This window comes from Cloeon dipterum, chromosome 2, assembly GCF_949628265.1.
Source record: "Cloeon dipterum chromosome 2, ieCloDipt1.1, whole genome shotgun sequence".
Taxonomy (NCBI): domain Eukaryota; kingdom Metazoa; phylum Arthropoda; class Insecta; order Ephemeroptera; family Baetidae; genus Cloeon; species Cloeon dipterum.
The window spans coordinates 10,385,338-10,406,472 of record NC_088787.1 but is presented as its reverse complement, the minus strand read 5'-3'; the positions used below and the strand labels follow the sequence as shown (position 1 = coordinate 10,406,472).

At 38.0% G+C, this 21,135-nt stretch overlaps 1 protein-coding gene across 3 annotated transcripts in view; it reads right to left on the bottom strand.

Annotated features, from left to right (window-relative positions):
• The window catches only part of LOC135937321 (photoreceptor-specific nuclear receptor-like), a 37,877-nt gene extending 17,714 nt beyond the window's left edge, over positions 1-20,163 (bottom strand). For 2 of the 3 annotated variants that reach the window (XM_065480469.1, XM_065480471.1), the window contains exons 1-4: positions 19,870-20,163; positions 8,409-8,814; positions 4,912-5,015; positions 4,616-4,717 (exon numbers count right to left, since the gene is read on the bottom strand). In XM_065480469.1, coding sequence (XP_065336541.1) covers positions 4,616-4,717; positions 4,912-5,015; positions 8,409-8,814; positions 19,870-20,122 — 865 coding nt within the window. In that variant the 5' untranslated portion in view covers positions 20,123-20,163. The remainder of the gene's footprint in view (positions 1-4,615; positions 4,718-4,911; positions 5,016-8,408; positions 8,815-19,869) is intronic. The other variant, XM_065480472.1, reaches the window with a different exon arrangement.
• Positions 20,164-21,135: the final 972 nt, after the last annotated feature.

Below are 21,135 nucleotides of genomic sequence, written 5' to 3'. Positions count from 1 at the left end.
ATTACGATTAAAGATAATTTTATAACCATAACTTCCACAAACATTATTGCAATTTCAATTTATTTAGACTTTATAAAATATTCTCTCATAGGCACGCAGTTTGCTGCGAAATTTAGACGGTTGATTTTTTCTGATCTTCCTATATCGTTGTAGGACCTTCAAACGAGCACGAATCATGCTTTCTTAAGCAACCTTAACTTACTGAAAATCTTCCAAACCATCAAAAAGCATTCTTAAAACGTCTGAAAAAGTTTAAAACCAATTTTTGCTTTGCGCTTGTAAATTTTTCTCATGGTTTCATTTTACAGTTCCATATATATTTTATTGGTAATTTTTGGTATTTAAAAAAGTTTTTGCATTATTGGTTCCTAAAATTAATAAAAAATACCTTGAAATTTAAACAAACAAAAAATTCATTTTAATGCTAAAATTTCGACAAATTCAGTGGGGCAGTGGGTTAAACCGATATCTCGAAAAACCGTATACAATCATCTAGGTAGTCCCAAAAATCATCTTACTTGGTGCAAATAGTGGAGAAAAATTGTTTTAATGTATCAGACCAACTTCCAAATCGAATTAGCTAAATCACCGACAATTAGAGTGTTAGAATGAGTGACTCATACTTGGGTTCAAAAGATGGCAAAGAGCTTATTTTTATAATTAAACTGAATAAGTTTTTTAAATAAGTTATCAAATCATTAATATATTTTAAAGTGTTAAATCATTTTTAAATATAAAATTTTATTAAAAAAATAGGATATAAAAATATTTTTAAAAATAAAAAGTCAATAATTATATATTTTGCGTTATTTCTAACAAAAAAAACTGAAATTAGCATTTTTTTAATAATAAGAAACATGTATATTAATTATTCAAAATTTATTGATAGATGACACCAAAAAACAAATGGTTTCTAAACATTAAAACTCTCCGTCCTTTTCAAATAATCAAAAGAGTAAATTTTTCAAATAAGTCGAAAAACTGAATAGGATGAGGTTAACATTTTTCAATTTTAAGTCTTTCCATTTTTTTCTTCGCAGTCTCAGTAAAATAAAGAACTTAAGGGTTAATGAATAGCGACTATAAAACTTAAAATTGACTTGATAATTAAGTTTTAAAACAGTAAGGAATGGCAACTAATTTGCTAATTTTCATGCCAGAACATAAAATACTTCCAATTGTTAGTTTTGATCTGTCAGCACTTTTCAGATATAAAAAAATGTAAAATGCGGAATCTAGCAAAAAAAACACCACAGTTTTCCTTTACTTTGTGATTCTCGGATGAATAAAATAAAATATACATATATAAATTTAAATGATTCTAAGAATTTAGAAAAACATTTCAATAAATAATATCTTTATTCGGGTATTCTCTCAAAATGTATAGCCGAAAAAGAAGTTATGTGCTACTAAAGTGACGTCATTTCCTAAAAAAAGTATGCGTCGGATTTATAGCCTTTATCAAATAAGATTTTTAAGTCTGCTTTAATTAAACTAGAACTCAGGATTAGTTAAATTCAATTTGAATGTATTCTTAAATAATATATACTATAATCAAATTTTGTGGAAGGTATATACAATTAGAAAAATAAATCTCTCGATGAAATAAGAATGAATTTATTTTTTTTTAAATTTCACTACCAAAGGAAAAGCGACCAAAATAGAAAAAAATAAATCTTTTTTGTAAAATTTATTAGTTTTCTCTTTTTCATTCTCTTTTGGTGGCCTCATCCGCCTTTTTCCCCGCAGCTACATGTGCGGGTGTGTGTGAGTTATTTCAGAGGCGCACACTTTTCCCTCCTTGCGGCGTTCTCGGGGCGGCGCGGCGAGCACCCCCGGAGCTACCTTTCTGCTGCCGAGCAGGAAAAATGGATTTCGCTTGGCTAAGCGTAAATTTGCACATCAGCCCTGCGGACTTTTTATCTTGCTCGCTCGCTCAAAGTGAAAAGCTGAGAGGCGAAAAGAAAAGCCGGCGTGCACGCGCGTCAAATTTGCTTTGATTTGCTTTTTTAACGAGGAGCCAAGGAGGAAAAGCGCCTTTGATGAGGCGCGCGTGACGATCGCTCGCTTTTCCGTTTCGCCCGAAACGACGACGACGACGACGACGACGAGACGAACCCGAAAGAGCCCCGCCCGCCCGCGCGCGCTCTTTTCCACGCCGCCGTTTGAGTTCGGTGCAAAAATTTCCTGACGCGCGGCTGCGAATATAGACAGATCGACGACGACGCAACTTCAAAGCGGCACGCAGGCGAACGCGGAGACAAAGGCGGCGGAAAAACGCGCGCGCCACTCGCAATTGCCGTCATTAAAGTCTTTCAATTAATTTTTTGGTTTCAGGCTAATCGGAAAATTTTATATATTTTGCTTTGAAAGATGGCGTTGGTATAAAGAATAAAATAAACTGCCTCTGGGCTTCTTTATTTGCATCTGTGCAGCGAAGAGACAGTTTTATTTTTACTTTATTAATTGATTTGAATTTTTGATTACCCTAAAGTAACACACAAATCCCTCCAAACCGATTTTCCCGAAAAACAATAACAGCAAGAAATGTCTGATTTTTTTCACGACTAAATAAATTATGTATTTTTCCACGTATTAACAAAAACCAAAAAAAGAAGGTCAACAGATGATAAATCTCTTCAAGTTGGCCACAAAAATTAGATTCCATTTCTAATTCTACACATGAAAATGCCCGTTTTGGGCTATTTTGGAAAATTAAAATGATATTGTAATTTTAAATTGAGAATTTTTTAATAATTAAATTTGATATTCCTTTTCAGCTACTTAAAAATTTCAACAGTAAAATAACGAGGAAAGCTCCGGTAAAATAAATCTACACCTGAAAACGCCATTTCTAAATTTTGATTGTTTATTTTAAGGTTCCGTTCCAAATTAAAATTCATCGGTTTGATGTTTATTTAATTTAGCGACTTTTAAATCATTTTTAGGCTTCTATGTTGCTTAAATTGATTAATGATACCAATTGAACAAGTTCTCCTAATATTAACATCTAAAAATAACCTCAGGAATTGACAGTTGTCACCAGAAATTTGCGGAAAACCACGGGACGGTCCTTTTGTCAACTGTTCGCCCTCATGTCAATTGGTTGGCCAATTTAGAAAGTGATAGACTGTGTTTAGACACTGTTTAATGATTTTAAGTAAGGTTCAAATGGTTTATAATTGCATGATTCGTGCTCATTTGAAGTTCCCGCAACGTTTGGAGGCTCAGAAAAAAATTAGAATAATATTAACCGCGTTTATTGCAAATCCTTATAAAATTCATATTTTTAAGTTTAATTTTTCGCGTTCATGAAACAAAAATATGAATATCAATTTAAAGTGAGGTTAAAATTAAATATATGAGACAAAAGAAGAAAAATCTCCTACAGATTAGGGATATCAGATATTAACCCATAATATTTAAATTAAAAATTAAATATTGAGTCAAAAGTTACGTTTTTAACAAATTAAACCACTCAAATGGCATGCATGCATGCATGTAAAAGGCCCCTGTGATGATGAGTGGCGCGTGACAATCGCTGAGAATTTCGCCAGCACTCGCGCTCAATTTGGCGTCGACGGCGCGGCGGCAGTGGCGGCTTGCCGCAAGCTTTTGGTTTCTAATTATTAACAAAGCGGCTGCTTTTTTGCATGTCGATCGTTATATACGCCTGTGAAAAGAAGAAGCGAGTGCGGGGTGTGATTGGCCTCGTTACGCGAGACACTCGGCGCACGCCTCATTTGCATGCCGCGCGGATAATGACACCGGCGCTGCCTCTCCGAGTTGTGATTGCTCGCGGCTCCGAGAAAAGGGGTTGCATTTTCACTAATAACCGCCGCTCTCAAAGCGCTGACGCTTCTGCCCGAGCACGTTCCCCTGCCTGCTCACACACACACACATACACATACACACGCTATCGAGCGATCTCTGCACTCGTTTTCCCTGCTAAACGGTTGATTTGGAAATTTTAATATTTTAATGCAATACTTGGACTGATTTTCCGAAATTTGTGATATACTGATCGCAATGCAACTGAAAACTGCATAATGTAATTTAATTAGTTTAACGAAAAGCTGTCGGAAACAATTTAATTGATTTATCAGGTCATTTCAGATGGTTTTCATCGGTTTTCGTAATGGAAAAGATGCTTATAACCTTTGTAAGTGTCGTGACGACTATCAAGGTCCTCTTTTTTTAATTTGTTCCTTAATTTAAAAAAAATGTAATCTTAAGACAGGATAGTTAAAATTCTTTGAACAAGTGCAAAATGTTGGACTATTTGTTTCAATGTTTTATCGCTTCAATGCAAGACGTAAAGCTATAAATTTATGTATATTATTTAAGTGTATTTGAAGAGAACATTGCCCATAAACATTAAATTAATATTGATTCCAAACCAAATATTTTTATCAATAAATTCCAGTTTATAGTATATGCACAAATTAGTATTTATAATAATAAAATTATTGACATATTTTAAATTTAAATAAAGTAAATTAAATCAGATCAAACAATAGATTATTAAAACTACCAATGCGTCATTAATTTAATTATCAATGCAAAAACATTTTCTAATTTAGTTCCGCAAAAAGAAAGGAAAGGGTGGCCGTACCTGAAAATTTTCGGAAGCGTCGCCGGCTCGACGAGCGCGGGGGCGAGCTCCTCCGCAGGTCAAAGGGGGCAACGGCGAACAAGTGATGGCTGTCGCGCACATCTGAATCAAGACAAAGCAGACACACGCATTTATTCGAGTGAGAGAGTGAGTGAGACGGTTCGCCATAACCACACCTTTGCCCCGCGGGGATCGCGCAAATATCAAAGCAAGCGGCATTAAATTTTGCGGAAAGGACAGACAGGAGGAGAGACACAGAGACACGCACTCGGCGGCAGAAAGGGTCGTGTACTCACCGTCCTTGTTCATGCCCATCTCGAGACACTTCTTCAGCCGGCACGCCTGGCACTGGTTCCTGTGCGCCTTGTCCACGATGCAACGACCCGTGCCCGCCTGGCATCTGAGGCAAAGAGATCACATTTCAAATTTGAAAAAATGTTTAATTGCAAGAAATATTGAACTGATTTTTTTATCTAATTAAAACACTATCACAATTAAAGAAAAGACACACATCGTCAGATTTTTTTGGCACAGTTAAGGCAGCTAATAAAATTGATTGTATATTTCTGAATACACCAGTTGCATAAACCCTTAGTATTCGAAGCCCCAACAGATGGCGCCACCGTGTACTTTAGTAATATTTAATTTTAAGGCACTTCCGATGCGATTTCAGACTTAATCCTGTCACTGTGCATTCTTCACTTAATATGTATTCTTTTTTACTTGCTGAAAACCAAAATCGGTTAAGCTAATCGCCGTATAATCGTGAAAAACCATCCATTTTTTCAAATATAAAATATTTTCCAACGTTTCTACGGTGAATGGCTGGACTGATTTAGGTTTTCAGCACATCAAAAGAAAGCATATTAAGTGAAGAATGCACAGTCGCAGGATTGAGTCTGAAATTGCAGCGGAAGTACCTTAAAATTAAATTTATTACCAAAGTATACGGTTGCGCCGTCTGTAGGCGGCTTCAAACACAAGGAGTTTATGCAACTGTTGTGTTAAATTAATAATTAACCATCTATTTTTAGTTTTAAGATAAAATTTAATTTATTTCGCTATCATCTTTATAGGAGCCGCTTCCAAAGCTGTCAATCTTATTAATTTTTAAAGCCTTTTTGGTGTGCAAATTCAAAACAAATACAAATATTCCTTAATTAAAATTATATTTACATGATTTTGCTTTTCAAGTAGACTTTTGTTAGCTAGGAGAGAGCATTCATGACAAGCAAGACATGAGCCAATCAAATGTTAACCTAACAACATAATTTAAATTCGTTTTAAAAAAAAGGTAATGCAGCTTCTGCGTGTGGGGGATTTTTATTACTAATTATTCCAAAAGAGCTGACGATAAGGAACACTAAAGTGTCGATAATCTTATAGTTTTCATCAGCTTTATATTATTAACCGCTCTCTTATTGGTTCTTCCAACGCTTTTTTTATGTAAATCTCCAAAATTCTAAAAGCTTTCATTCATTTATTTATTTTCTAAAAATACAGAATTTTTACTGCATCCATGCCCAGCATGAAGTTTGTTACCTTTTTGTTTATTCCTTATTCCAGTTCAAATTGCAAAATGTTTACTAAAAAAAACAGCATTTTTCGGACACTCCCTGACTCATCAAATTAAAATAGGATATGACACAGATTAAAACTACAAATGAAATGAAGACCTTATGCCCAGTCTTATAAAAAAGTAATTATAGCTCTACATTGTCCTAGTGCCCGCGAATGTTGTCAAGCAGTGCAAGCATTCCATCCAGCGATCGAGCTTACAAATCTGCGCACCCTTTGGCATCAACTTGAGTGGCCCCCCGGGAGGCGAGCTGCATTTAATTCGATCACAAGAGTGCACAACACCGAGAGGAAGCCCCTGCGCTCTGTCAAAGTATGCGCCAGGGGTGGGTGAAATCCCCGCGCCGGCCGGCCGGCCAGCCAGTCGGCCAACCACCGAACCACCACCACGACGACGAGCAGCAGCAGCAGCAGCCCTACTTGTAACCCCTGCTGCTTGGCAATTTCCACCTTAATCCTTCGTCATTTAATCCGGGCGGGGCGCGGGCGCATCCAATTTATCCTTGATAGAGTGCAGCGCTCAGTAAATCAGAGTGAATGGCGTGCTGGAATTGATTACGGCCCCATCTGGCACTTTGTAATCCTTCTCTCTGCTCTGGCAGCCATGAATCAAACAAACCGCTGCTCTCCGGGGACATCCATGCACGCACGCGTTCACACTCACGCGCGCGGCAAGAAAGGTGCGGCGCGGCCGCGGGTCACCGGCGCGGACACCTTCTTGGCGGGGGGGCAACCACCCCGATGTGGCAAGTGCAGACAAAACCGCGCGCACGGAACTACTGCGTAAATTGTCTCTGGTTATTTTGCTGTCAATGCGGGGGCGAAGCTGCTAACTGGCTCTTTTCAATTAGCAGATTTCTTAAATGCTTGAATGTGCGGGTTTTTAAATTTTAAATTAAATGTAAAAGTAGGATTAACACAAATTAATACTTTTTCTGTCCATCAGATATGTATTTTCCTATTTAAATTTTAATAATTTGCTGCTGTGTGTCCATGTTTTACATGGCACAGAAATGTGTGGAATAAGACCTAAATAGGTAGGTAAACGATAAAATTAACAGGTAAAAATCATATTTTGAATTTTATTAGAAAATACTGCTTACAAAAATTTGAAGAAAGTCCATGTTGAAATTTTCTTTTCCTATTTTTCATCCTTTCAAAACCTTAAAGCTATTAATTAAATGATTTTTTGGGTTTAAACGTTTTTTAACAATTTATTTCCTGGGCCAATAATTACTAAATGAATATATAACATGCCTTTGAGATGTTTATCAATTTCAAGAGCTTGATATGTAGCGATTTAAGGAAATTTAAGCCACCAAGGTGTTGCAAAATGTATTCCTGGAATAATGTTTCAGTAGTTAGTTGTAAGAAAATTAAATGTATAATATATATTTTTATATTTTCAATTTTTTGGAAAAAAAATGCTACAGAAAAATTCGGTCAGCATGTAAAAATTCTAAAAATGTATCAGCATTTCAGAGCATATTTAGTGATTGCTCCGGTATGAACCAGTGGGGTCCAGGTGTGCGATAAAATTGGTTCCCACTGCGCCGATCCAAGATGGCGTCTGAATGTGGGAAGCAAAAAGATCTCTTTGGATTGCCGTACGAGTGTCAAGGGTTTGTTTTTACGATCCAAAAGACACAATTAGTACAAGTAATGCACATTATTCGTCACAATATTGACGAAAACTTGGTTCTTTCCGCGCATTTTCACGTGACCGTTTTTTCGCGCTATTCTCCACCGGACGCCATATCTGCGCGTCGCACGAATCTGGCCTCCGCTGGTATGAACTAAATTTGATCTAAATCATTGCGCTGTCACCCGACCAGGCCACTCATGATAGCCACCCCCAGAGTCTCTGCACGAAATTTTGGATGTGTCTTGAAAAAGGAAAAATGACAAGACTCAAGAGTGGCTATTTTTAATAGGTTTTATTGCTGCTGCGCAAAGAGCGCAAGACCAAGATTGAGGTAACAGCGCAGTAATTCAAATCGATAAAATTTGTGTTTTTATGTTAACGATTTTGAAATATGACTAAAATCATTAAAAAGAACTATTTTCCAGCAGTAAAAGTAATTGAATGCCAATATTTTCACCTAAAACTAGAGCGTCAAATGATGAAAATTGTCACCAAAAATTTTTTAATCCGAATATAATTTATTTTAAAACAATTTATCATTAGTACGACATATATACGCCCTTGAAATACCTGTAAATGAGCCTCCTACGGACGGAGCGCTTGAAGAATCCGGAGCAGCCGTTGCAGGCGAGGATTCCGTAGTGTTTTCCAGAGCTGGTGTCGCCGCAAACGACGCACGTCAGTCCAGTCGGGAGCTTTTTGCCCCCGTTGCTTAGAGGGCTGGAGGAGGGCGGGCCGGGGTGCGTGCCGTGCATCAGGAAGCCGGGTGGCGGCGACCGGTTGGCCTGGATCAGGGTGTGCGGCGCGCACGGCGGGCACGGGCCCATGCCCAGCCCGGAGGCCAGAGACATGGACGGATGAGGAAACGACGGCATGCCTGGAGACCGACACACCATGCGCGGCGACGGCGAGCGGGACGCGGTCGGACTGAAGGTGGAGTCGGCGCCAGGTGAGCCCCGACGACTGCTTACGTTATCTGCAAGCACAACACAAAGAAGATTCTTAATTGCTGTTGTTTAAATATGCCTTTTTTGGTTAGATTTTTTATTACGAGTCATAGTAAATGGGAGTTAAGATGGGAAATCCTTCAAAATCTAATTACGACGCCAGTTTTCATTAAATCTTTGTCATAATATTTTATAGATAGACTCTACTTGGCAAAATGAATCAATCGTTGCGTCATTTTTTATCTTTACAGAATAGTCCTTTAATTTTTATATTTTAAAGACCGTCTTTGACGAAGCTTCTGAGCACACCAATCGATTCCTGAGGGTCGAATTAGGAAAATTAAATATTTTTTTGACGTGCGAACTTTTTTCCCCGCCAAAACAATAAATATGAACCTATATGTTAGAACTGCGCATGCGTCAGAGCTGGCTGGATCTGAAAAAGAAGTCATTCGTACAGGCTGTCTCTCTGCAAGTGCTCAAACCAGCTCTGACGCATGCGCACTTCTCGCATAAACGTTCATATTGTTTTGGCGGGAAAAAGTTCGCACGTCGCGCTGGACTTTTGGTCAGGAAAAATATTCATTTTACCTAATTCGACCCTCAAGAATCGATTTGTGTGATCAGAAACTTCATCAAAGACGGTCTTCAAGAGTTTTTTTTACTTTTAAAGAGGATTGAAACTGCAAAATCCTTGTTGCCAATGCATGAATTTATCTTAGGATTCAGGTGATGCCAAAATTGACCCAAGTAGCACTGTAATTTTTTTTAGAAAAGTGGTTGCGCGTTTTTTAAATGGTGAGGACTGTCTCCTTACTTTAAATCCTGATTTTATTTCACATCAAAGAGTTTCCCTAAAAGCTTTTTGACAGATCTCGACGAGAGGAATAAAAAAAATGTGGTCAAGCGCTCTAAATTGTGGATAAATTTGATTTTTTATTGAAGCAAGGGCTTTTTCGATTGTTGCAAATTGTAGAACAAATCAACTGCTTACATTGCATCCAACAATTAAAATAGTTTTCAATTGTCACCCTGTATCAATCCATTTAAATGTGGTTTTAAGTCTCGTAAACTGAAAAACATTTGACACTGTGAATTTTGGGAAATTTTCAAAACAGTAAATCGTGGCTTCTCAGGTTTTACTGCAGGAAAACAAATGGTTGAGCTCGTTCCCTTATTAATTTCAGTGGTTTAAGCGATCCATATCCCCATAAAAAAATCTAAAATCTATTTTTTTCAAATTAAAGTGTTTAAAAAGGTGTTTATCTTACCAATCGTCCTTCAGGAATGCAAAATATAGTATCTCTAGTAACTGCTACAGCTCAAAATTTTAATCACCTAGCCTCAAAGTTGATCGTTTTGAATATAACTGTTCGGCGAAATTCAGCAATACGCCCGTCCATGCCTGGCATATAATTACTGTCCCTTTGGGCCAAACCGCGCGTTGGCAAATTGCACAAAAAGCTTTTGCAGTGGTGCATGCCGGTTTCGCTCTATTAACAAAGTTCACAAACATCAAAATCCCGGCCAGATTTGCGAGCATAATTACAAACAGAGGACGAACGAACGAACAAACAAACAAACGAGCTCTGTTTCTGGCAGCTCGGAGCGAGTATAATTACAAAATGATGATAATCGCGCGCTGCACGGCGGCGGAGAGCCAAGCAAGCAAGCAAGTTAGAACACGCACGACAATTATTAAATATGGTGGGCTGGCAATTTAATTTGCGCCATATCGAGCGTGCCGGATTAATTAACAATAATCCGGCCGGTGTGTATAGTAGCGGCGGCGTCTCGGTCTCGAGCGCAGCCAGCAAGTCGAGAGCGGGTTGCAGGGTTGCATGCGCGCGGTAATCTCCGGTGGGATCGACTTTGCGCCATCTGCTCTATCCCATAATAATATGAATTCCCCGCAGCCATAAAGGCAAATCCGGCCGCGTCTGCTGGATTACGCGGGGCCGCGCGCACACCAACCACATTTGCTGCTGCTTTTCCCGTCTTATTCGCCCACCAGCCCACCCACCCGCCCGCCCGCGCAGAGAAAAATGACTCTCTCCGGGTGACTCTCTGTGCGCCTTTTTTCCCGCTCAACCAAATTGCGTTTCGCGAGTGGAAATTGAAATGCCGCGCACGGCCTTTTGCAGCCTGCTCTGGCAATGCTAGGAAATATCAAATTGCACATTCGGCTCCTATGCGAAGATGGGTTTCATTTTAATTTATTTTAATTTTATATGATATTAATATGATATTCATATTAATGTTATCTCGCATCACTTTTAATTTTAAAACAATTTTTTTAGTTAGTTTCATCATAAATGCTGTAAAAATATTTCCCCCACCCGCATAGCTAATTTTAAAAATGTATTATTTTTATTTCAGCATAATTTATAGTTTTTTTAACGTAGAATTCTATGATCAATTTAACATTATTATTTAAAACCTGTTTTTTTCAAATGTAATTTAAATTTATTTTGCATATAATTTTAAACAAAATTTACAAATATTTTCCATCTGACGTTAAATTAACCCAAAATTTCATTGTATTTAACTTTTAAAATGCTTGATCGTTCAGTAAATCATTGGTAATATTTAGAGCCACCAGCAATTGGCGTCACTGCGAATTCACAATGTTCAGGCGGTTCATCCATTGCGATTTTAAAATTTAAACCTGCTGCTGTGCGATCTTTTATTAAATTCGACGCGTTGAAAACCAAAATCTGTGCGACATAAACCTACAACTAAAACAATCGTGGTCTAATATTTCACTCTTTAAAGCCTTTCCTTGATTTTTATTTAATTTATAATCAATAATCTTTTTAAAAAATTGCTAATTTTATTTATGTGACTTTAAATAAACGAATCAAAAATTATTCTGTAAACTGCTAGTAATACTGTGTTTTTTAAGTAACTTTCATACTTCTATTTTGCACTGTTTGCGTTTGCAGTGCCAGATTTTTTGAAAGAGCATATATTTCGATTGAAAATAAATCATCTCTTTAAATTCGTTTAAATAAATTAAGTATAAATTTGGAAACAATATAGCTCTGTAGTGGTTGCGGAGCCGAGCTCCCACTCCTTTTTCATTTTTGGTCTAGGGCATTGTTATTAATGATTGTTAGACAATATTTGTTAGAAATTCGTTAATGCAACAGAGAGACTTTGAATTTAAATTAGTTTTCGCCGGCACACGAGCAAACAAGTCGCATCTTAAGAGTTCCGAGCGTTTAATTATGAAGGACCCGGTTCATTCGGGTAAATTATTTTTTTTCTAACTTTAAACTATTCTTCAAGTCAATTCTCTTAAACTGTTAATTATAAAGTCGATTATGAATTCTGTTCAAAGGTCCTTGTATTCTGTTAGCCTTAGTCGCCAAGTGACTGTCGTATAAAGAAAAGATTTGTTGAAGATCCCGCAAGGTTTTAATTTTCACCTCTTAACCCCAAACTTCAATATCAAAAGATCATATTATATAGAATTCGAATTGGTAATGTTTATTAGAAAAAGTATTAATTAATCACAGAAGATACATATATCCACTTAAGTAATTGAGAGGCAGCCCCAAATTTATTATTGTTTGCTCTGCTGTTTATCGCGCAAATAATAACACAACGCGCGGAGCGAGGGCAATCGAAAATTAATTATCCAGAGGGGTGGCGAGAGCGTCTCGGGGCACGGCAACACATGCACCCTCGCGTCGCGCGTTGTCGCTTGCTACACACTTAATCCGGCGGGCGCTAGTTGAATTCCGGCCGGGGTGCAGTTCGGAATAATATGCTAATGAAATTTGGCAAATTGCTCTCCGGTGTTAGAATGCAGGGTGTCGCGCGCCGCGCCGCGCAGCGAGTAATCTCCGCATGAAAAATGGCGACAAAAACCGGGCCTGCAGCTCGCCAGCCAGCGCATGTAATAAAATGAAATTATTCCGCTGCGACGCTTTTAGCTTTATATATACGTACAAATGTGAGGCCGTAAAACTTGCAACCCTTGTTACATTGCCGCCGCCGCTGCTGGCCGCCGGCTGCACTGCACAAACACACATACTGCGCCGATAATTCGGTTACTCTGTTCAAAAGCATGCCGCTTCGACTGCAGATTCGAGCCGTGCTTTGCATTTCAAGCGCGGATTAATTGCACCGATCTGTCTGTTAAAAAAAATTGTATATATGTATAATGAAATACTCCCATTAAGCGAAACGGACTACTCTCTCTGCATATTTTTAAAAAATTATTTAGTCTAATTACGCGATCCAAGCATGAACTATTATTTTTAAAGTTGCTTTGATATTTGAAAGAGTTTTTCTATCATGCTGATTTATAATTAAAATGAATTAATTAGAATAAGCTGTGAAGTGTTTAGAGACAGAGAGGCAAAATTTAAACACTTTAAACTCGTAACGCATTTAAAATATCTTTAAGGCAGCGGGGTCCAGATTCGTGCGACGCGCAGATATGGCGTCCGGTGGAGTATGGCGCGAAAAAACGGCCACGTGAAAATGCGCGAAAAGAACCAAGTTTTGGTCAATGATGTGACATAGTTGTATGCCTTTTGGATCGTAAAAACAAACTCTTGACACTCATACGGCAATTCAAAGAGACTTCTTGTTTCCCACATTCGGACGCCATCTTGGATCTGCGCAGTGCGAACCAATTTTATCGCACATCTGGCCCCCGCTGCTTTAAGTGACATCTCTATAGGTTATTGTGTAGGAATTTTCTTTTAAATTTGAAATTTAAAACGTTTTTAATGTGCCTATTAATGTAAACGACGAAAGGTAAAAACGTCCCGATGTTCTGGACAGGTAAATTAAGTTTAGGTAAATTGGATTTCTAAAAATATAAAATTTAGCAACATTTCGACTTTGATGGAAAAATGATTTAAAAACATCATGACATTTATTGTATATACGATTTCGTTTATAGATCAATGGGATACAACATGAAAAGTCGATCAATATAACAAAATGAGAAAGCGAGCAAGGAAACATTTTTTATTTAGAGGATTTTCTCTATAGATATTGACCAATTATTTTTTCTTTTTCAAGTAAATAAACAGCTATGCCTAATAAACGATCTTTGGTTATTTCAAAAATTAATTCCAACTTGGAACAAAACTGTGTATTTATTTATTATTTTATTGTTTCATTTTGTTTATTTCTGTTTGAAATTAAATAAGTTATTTAGAGAAAATAATTTTTTAAATTATATGCCATTAACATTTATTGCTAAAAATTGAATGATCCATAATGCGAAGTAAGTGATAGTAAAAAAGCATTATCATTTATATAAAACTCAACGGGAGGAAATTTTTGTGTCTTCATTGTTCCAGATCCGTACATACACGTATATATTTGCCGGCATCCAATCGGAAGGGATAGTTTAACGCTTTTCCGCTATAGTTACAGTCCCCAGAGAGCTCGATTTGTCTCGCAGCTCCGAGTGTGTGCGATGCGAGGAGTAATTGAAGCCGTCTCGGAGGCAACGGCGGCGGCGGCAGCACTTGATCCCACCCGCCAACTCGCGCATAAATGTATTTTAATGGATCGGCACGCGCAGAGGGCGAGTGAAAAAAAATACACGCAAAAAGCAAAATAAAAAATGGATTTGCGCCGCGGTGATTGATGATCGGGGTAAAAAAGGAAGAGAGCAAGCGCGCGGAGAGAGGGAAAAAGACAGGGTTGATGAGCCCGATGCATCCCTCGGGAGGCGAGTTTAAGCGACTGGCTGTTTTTGATATCGGCTGCGTTCGATCAGCCGGCCAAGCGGGGCTTTGGAAAAGTCTCCGAGGGATTTCTGACTGGGTTGCCTTTCCCGGCACACCATGCAGCAATTGAGCTGCCTTTTATTCTCTGCTAGCCTCCTTTTGCGCGCAGAAATACCCTGGCTGGCGCTTTATATCTGCGTTGGCGGTCATTGGGGCTGAAAACCGCCGCGTGTGCGCCGCTTATTTCGGCATAAGCCGGCCTTTGATTGAGCCGCAGCCCTCCCCAGTGCCTCTCCACGCCGGCACGCGTGGTAATTGAAAAAGCAACATGCGCACGCGAGCACCCGCTCTCACTCAGCTCCGCTCACGCATCAATTAGTTTCTTTTTTTCTCTCTCTCTCGGGTCTGCTTGTAAGTGGCTTTGTGCTGTGCAATTGAAACAATTATGCTTTTCTTGAAACTATAATACGCAAACTGTTGGAGAGTAAAGTTATTGCTTGATCTTTTTAAAGTTAAAATTATACAAATGGGTTCAAAACAAAAGAAATACGGAAAAGCTTAAAGAATTTGATTTTATTTTTGTTATATCCGAAAAAATTATATTTACTATCAGGAGAAAACGAATAGAAAAAGGGGGTTAAAATGGTTCATTTCCTGTTCAATGAACATTTTAGATCTATGTGTAGTTTTCATAATTTTAATTAGATAATTTGGAGCACAGGAAAATTATTAAAATTACGTATTAGGACACCCTTACTAACAGAAACTGGTTCTTATCGCCCCACTCGGATCGGAACATATTTTCCTCGATTTTACTGTTAATTGTCAATATAAATTACAAATGTAGTAGCTTTTATTTACCACTCTAAAATTAATTCTTTTCAATTATAAATTTTCAATGACTTGATACTTCAATACCCCACCGTTACGCGATTTAAATTAGCGTGTGATAATCTTTACTCCTCATATTGACCGTGACAAATATTAAATTATATCTTTAAATTAAAAATCAAACAATGTGCAATGCAATTTCAAGATTTCCTTTTTGAGAACCCAGATAAACCTGTTGTGACTTATCAAATTAGTATTTGAGCCAAAAATATACCATTTTGATCTGCAACAGATACTACTCCGGCTTTGAATTTTTTACTGCTGATGAGGCGCCTGAAGAGGTGGAAAAAAGATTGAACCCGTTTTTTATCCATATATATCCTTGTTTTTTTAATCCGTGCAGCGTTAATATTTAAAATTTATAAAATAAAAAAATTGTACATGTTTTTAAGAAAAAATTGACTGCTTGGTTTGGTTTTGTGTGCCAGATATCAAAATCAGCACTTTTGAAAGGTAACATTTGTCTGCTGAATTCGCAGTAAATCCCTCGCTCACGTTCGCGGACAGGGTGGGCGCGCACAAAAGGCGAGTGCAACATTTGTCAGCAAAAAATAAGCGGACGATGGGCGGATTAGCTCGAGTTGTAATCCAGCGCGGATTACATTTCGAACAACTAAAGTGTATACGCTCACTGAGAGAGAGAGCACAAAAGAAAAGAGAGAAAGAGAGCAGGAGATGTGCGCGCGCGGGCTGCAAGTAAAAATAAGTGAATAGGCACGAGACCTGCTGCCACTGCTGCCGGTGGCATAAAATTAAGGGGTGATTCATAAATATTTATGAGAGATTTCGCCTTTTTGACTGCTCTGTAAATAAATTAGGGCGCGGAACCCCTCGACCAACAAGTGAGGGGTTGCAGCAGCCAAATATCCGCGGGCTGCTGCTGCGCTGCTAAATTCATACGCACGTTATTGTTGAGTGAGCGAGCAAAATGCATTTGACGTGCTTCTTCTTTCGCAAGCATCGCTGTGGACGCACGCGAATAATAAAGTAATCACCGCCCTCTCGCCGAGTCTATTTATTTGACTTGCATTATTTCGCTTCGTTTGTTTTGTGTCGAAATAGAATGTTTTTCGTGCAGCCGGGGAATTATTAATATGAGAGGGCACTTCCGTGCTCTGCCAATTGGAAATATTCCTATTATATTTGTTCGACTGCAACTGCGTTTGGTCAAAAAGTGCTGAACTGTGATTGCTTTATTTGATTTTCACGGAAAAAACGTTAAAAGTTCTCTTTTTATTTCTGCAGGTCTGTAAAACAAGTCGGTAGTATTGAGGATTGGGGTTTTTGAACCAACTAAATCACCAAAATGTGGACATTAATCGAACTTTTCCTTCGAAATAATTATTTTACTCTCAAGACCAGAAATCATTTTGATCTTTTTTGTCTGGAGAAAAGATTAACTCTTAAAATCAAAGTTTTTCTCACTCTCTGTTTACTTTTTTACCCTCACAATCAGAATGATTATGGACTAAATTGAAACCCATGCAATTCAAGTATTTAGAAAGTCAAGGTAAAGAAATTTTGCCAAAATCCGCGTGTTAGCTCAATAAAGGAAATGAAAATATCCCCCTAAAAGTATAAAGTATTGTTCTTTTGCTCTCAGAGAACAACTTTTTTAGCCTCGAAACCCCGAAAATTTTAGTTAAAAAGTTAAAATAAATATTTGACAGTTTTTTTTTTAAAAAAAAATCCAAATCTGTCTTTCTCGAAAGTTTATCCGAGAGAAATATAAAAATTTAAATATGCAACGCTTCCTCAGTGCCCAACTCTGATCTTGTAAACGGAAATTAATTATATGCCCCCTTTACAAAATTCAGACATTCTTTGACTTCATTTTCTCTAATTATTTTATAAAAATCGTGATCCTGTTGAATAGGAATTATAACTCGAATTTATTGATCAATCAGCCATAGGATTTGCACTATTTGCTGTTGCCAGAATGAGAAATTATAAACAATTAATTTGATGAATTAAAGATATTGCTGGTCATGCCAACAGAGTATTTATATGAAGAAAATAATTCAAATATTCACTGCTATTAAATCAACCTTTTTGTTAAATAATGGTTTTAAAATAAGATATAAATGAATGTAATTTACGTATTTATAAGTTTTATTATGCAATCAAATTAAGTATATTAAATTGTTTGAAAAATTGTAATATTATATATTGAGACTGCATTATAGTATAAATTTTTGTTTTTCTAAACTTATTAAAATATTGTTGTTGCGAGGTGGCCGCGCGGTTTGGAAAAATACCCTCTGTTCGGCTGCTACATAGAGAATAACTAAATTTATAAATTAAAAAAAAAACTGAACAGTCGAGAAAATATTCGTGTAAAGTTTAGGTGGCGTGTGTAATGCACGTGATTTAACGTGTGGTCGGTGTCGGCGCGAGATTTGCAATGCGGCGCACGTGTGGACGGCTCATCATTCGCTCGTTATGCGCGCGGCCAAAAAGGGCAGAGCAGAGCAGAGCGCGAACGATTTAAGCGCGTGTATACAGTGTAGGGTGTATAGGCGCCGCGCCGCGCCGCGTGCACCCATGGGAGGCGAGCACGAGGAATTAGGCCGACCCTTGCTCCTCTACGGATGCTGCGCCGCAACTTCTCGGTCGTTTATGCACACGAACAAAAATATTCCAGATACACACACACACACACACACACACACACACACACACACACACACAAATATTCTCCAATAAGCACCAACTCGAGTCTCCGCTCTTATGCAAAATGCCAGAATAATATTATATGCATTTTATTGACACTTTGGTGTTTGACGGTAGAGTTTAAAAGCCCACTCTGTAGGTTTTCTAAATCATATTGTTTTTCCTTGGAAAGGCGGTAGCTTCATTTTATGTGCTTTTAATTGCTTCCCTACTTACTGTCTATTTTTTTATTACAATAAGAGATTTTCTCTCACATAAGGCATGTATATATATGTGCTTCAAGCGACTCGAAATTTACTCGTTAAAATGGACTATAGCTGTATATTTACCGCGAATAATTATTTTTTTTATTTCTGTGGTATATTTCTCTAATTATTTTCCATTTTTCAATAAGAGTTTAATTAATGCATTCCGTAAAACAGTGAATTATTTAATTACTTATCCAGAAACTATCATATGTTTACCTAATCTGGTTTTTTATATATTTTTCAATGATATCAAAGTTATGTTGTTAGTTTAAAATTTGTTATTTTAATCAAAGTTGTTTATTACATTAAAAATAAACTACAATTACATAAAATATAATAAAAATAAGTGAATAATTAAAAATAATATGTTAGTAAAATGTTAACCAAAATTAGCTTTTGTAACTTTTTATAGTTATAGTTTATAATCAAAATGGTACTACAATTAAAAATTTAGAACTATGAAAAAAGATTTCAACAATTTTTTAACATGAGAAAAATTGTATCTCGAAAATAATCAAACAGGATATAATTAACACATATTGTTTAAATTGTGTCAATTTCTCTCAAAATTTAAAATTTTATATTGATTCATCTCGTCAAAACCCTATTCAATTATGAATGCCAAATATTAGGGATTTTCTTTGTTGTGAATGTCTGTAGAAATAAAAAGTCAACAATTTATTTAGCATAAACATCAATCCTCAAAGAAAAGCTATATGTAAAGGACTTTCAGTCGGGGATTTTCAGTATCATTCCTAATTTTCAAAATTAATTAAAAAAAATGGTAACTTCAATGTAAGTGGTGCCCTGAAAATTGATTGTAATTCTGATATGCAATTTAGAATGGATCTGTACTTTAAAACTGTTATTTTTCGTCCAAAATACTCCCTAAATTAGGAAACAACTAGAATTTTCCTAGGCTGCTGTTTACATTTCTGAAAAAATTGGCTCCAGAATCAAGCGGTGAGAGCACTCTGTCTCTTTACTGAAACATGATTTTTTCACCAGAAAGGAAATTTACATAATAACATTTTGCACACTGTTGGATGAAGAGAGGTTGAAATCGGCGAAAGAATATAGTTTCAAGTTTTCAAGATATTTTACAAAATCTAAAAATTGACTGCTATTTTGATCCACATTAAATTATTGCACATTGTAGAAGGAATTAATCGACCTCTTTGCCAGTGCCAATAGTGCCAAATTCTGTTCACTGTTACTTGGAAAAATTATCTATGTACTTCAAATCAAGACTGACTTTCTGCGATAATTTTTTTACCAACATCGTGGCTGTTGCTTTGAGAAAGAACTTTGCGATCTTGACCTAGCATTAAAGTTCCTTTCATATGGACATTTAAGCAAGTCAAAAATCAAAACTATTTTAGTCTTAAATTCCCTACAATTTTTATTTTTTGCTATTGAAATCAACTTTTAGTGGTTGTAAGGCTTAAAATTTCCTCATTTTGGTGACTTCCGGACACCTGCACGAGACAAAACTGCGTCTCTGAGCGTAAAAGTGGCAGTGCGGCGTCAAAAATCAAGAAAAAATAGTGATTGCTGGTGCGGTACTCACCAAGGGTGTCGTGGTCCTGGTTGTGAGCCTGGTCCATGTCTGTGCGCCAGCAGAAGAGTCGAGGCGTGTGCTGCTCGAGCAGGAGGGTGGTCGGTGACAACTGGTCCATCAAAAGTCTTCCCGGTCGGTGAGCTCCGCTGCTTGATAATCTGCAGGCAGCAGCACCACCACCGCCAGCAGCCAGCCAGCGAGCGGCGAAAGAGGAAAAAGGGAGTGCCCGCGCAGGCGGCGGCAAGGGCGGCGCCAACTCCATCTCATCAACCCCTGCCGACGCCGCGTGACTGATGCGTTCACCCCCGGCGCCCCTCGCCGTCACTACCGAACCGGGGGCCGCCCTCGGGAGGCTCGCGGGGCCCGCACGCCCGGGCCGTCGGGGCCTTCGGGGGGCCCCCGGGGGCCGCGGGGGTGGGTTGACGCGGTGACCGGCGATTAACGCGGTCACGACGCCGGCTAATCCCATTGGTTGGCGGCTGGTGTCGCGCTCAGCGTGACGTGTGATCTCATTGGCTCTCGCTGAAAAAGCAGAGGGTGAAATTTCGCGAGGGGAGGCTGCCGGCCGGCCACCCCGCCGGAGAGGAAGCCGGCTAACAAGCTTAATCCCCATCATGCTGTAAATGTGATTTCGATCCGCAACCTTTTAATGCTGCCGCCGCCGACGCCACTGCTGCTCGCTCTGTTGGCACGCAAAAAGCCTCCGCGACGGGGCCGAAATGTGCGCGTCACTGATTAATCGAACCCGACACCCTGCTCCCTAGCTCCTGCCGCTTCAGATCAATATTTAACACTCTCTGATTGCAATGTCCAGTCGGACCGAAGCGCTGAAAAGCAACAATTTTTCAATTTGTCAACCCCTTTTGGCACAACGTCACAATTAAAAGTAATACTCTACAGAAAATTTGTGAAAATCCTTGTTACCTTTACCTGAAATATTAATCTAATAAAATTAGGAAAGAGCTTAAAAAACTGGTCGTTTAAATATTTCAGAAAATCGGCTCAAGAATTTGAATGCAAATCAAGCAGCGAGCCAGTTAGAAAGTTAACCTGATAATTTACAAACTGTTGGATAGACCGTAACGAGAGGAATTGAAATCGTGCGAAAAAATCATTCGAAAGCCATTTATTTTTCCAAGAGTTTAAGAAAAATTCTGAGATTTAAACTGTTATAATACTAGAGGTCCTGATATTTAACTATTTTGCACATTGCAGAGATAAAACTTAAGAGAAAGGAATCGACATTCCCGCTGACCAATTGTTGGATTCAATTTT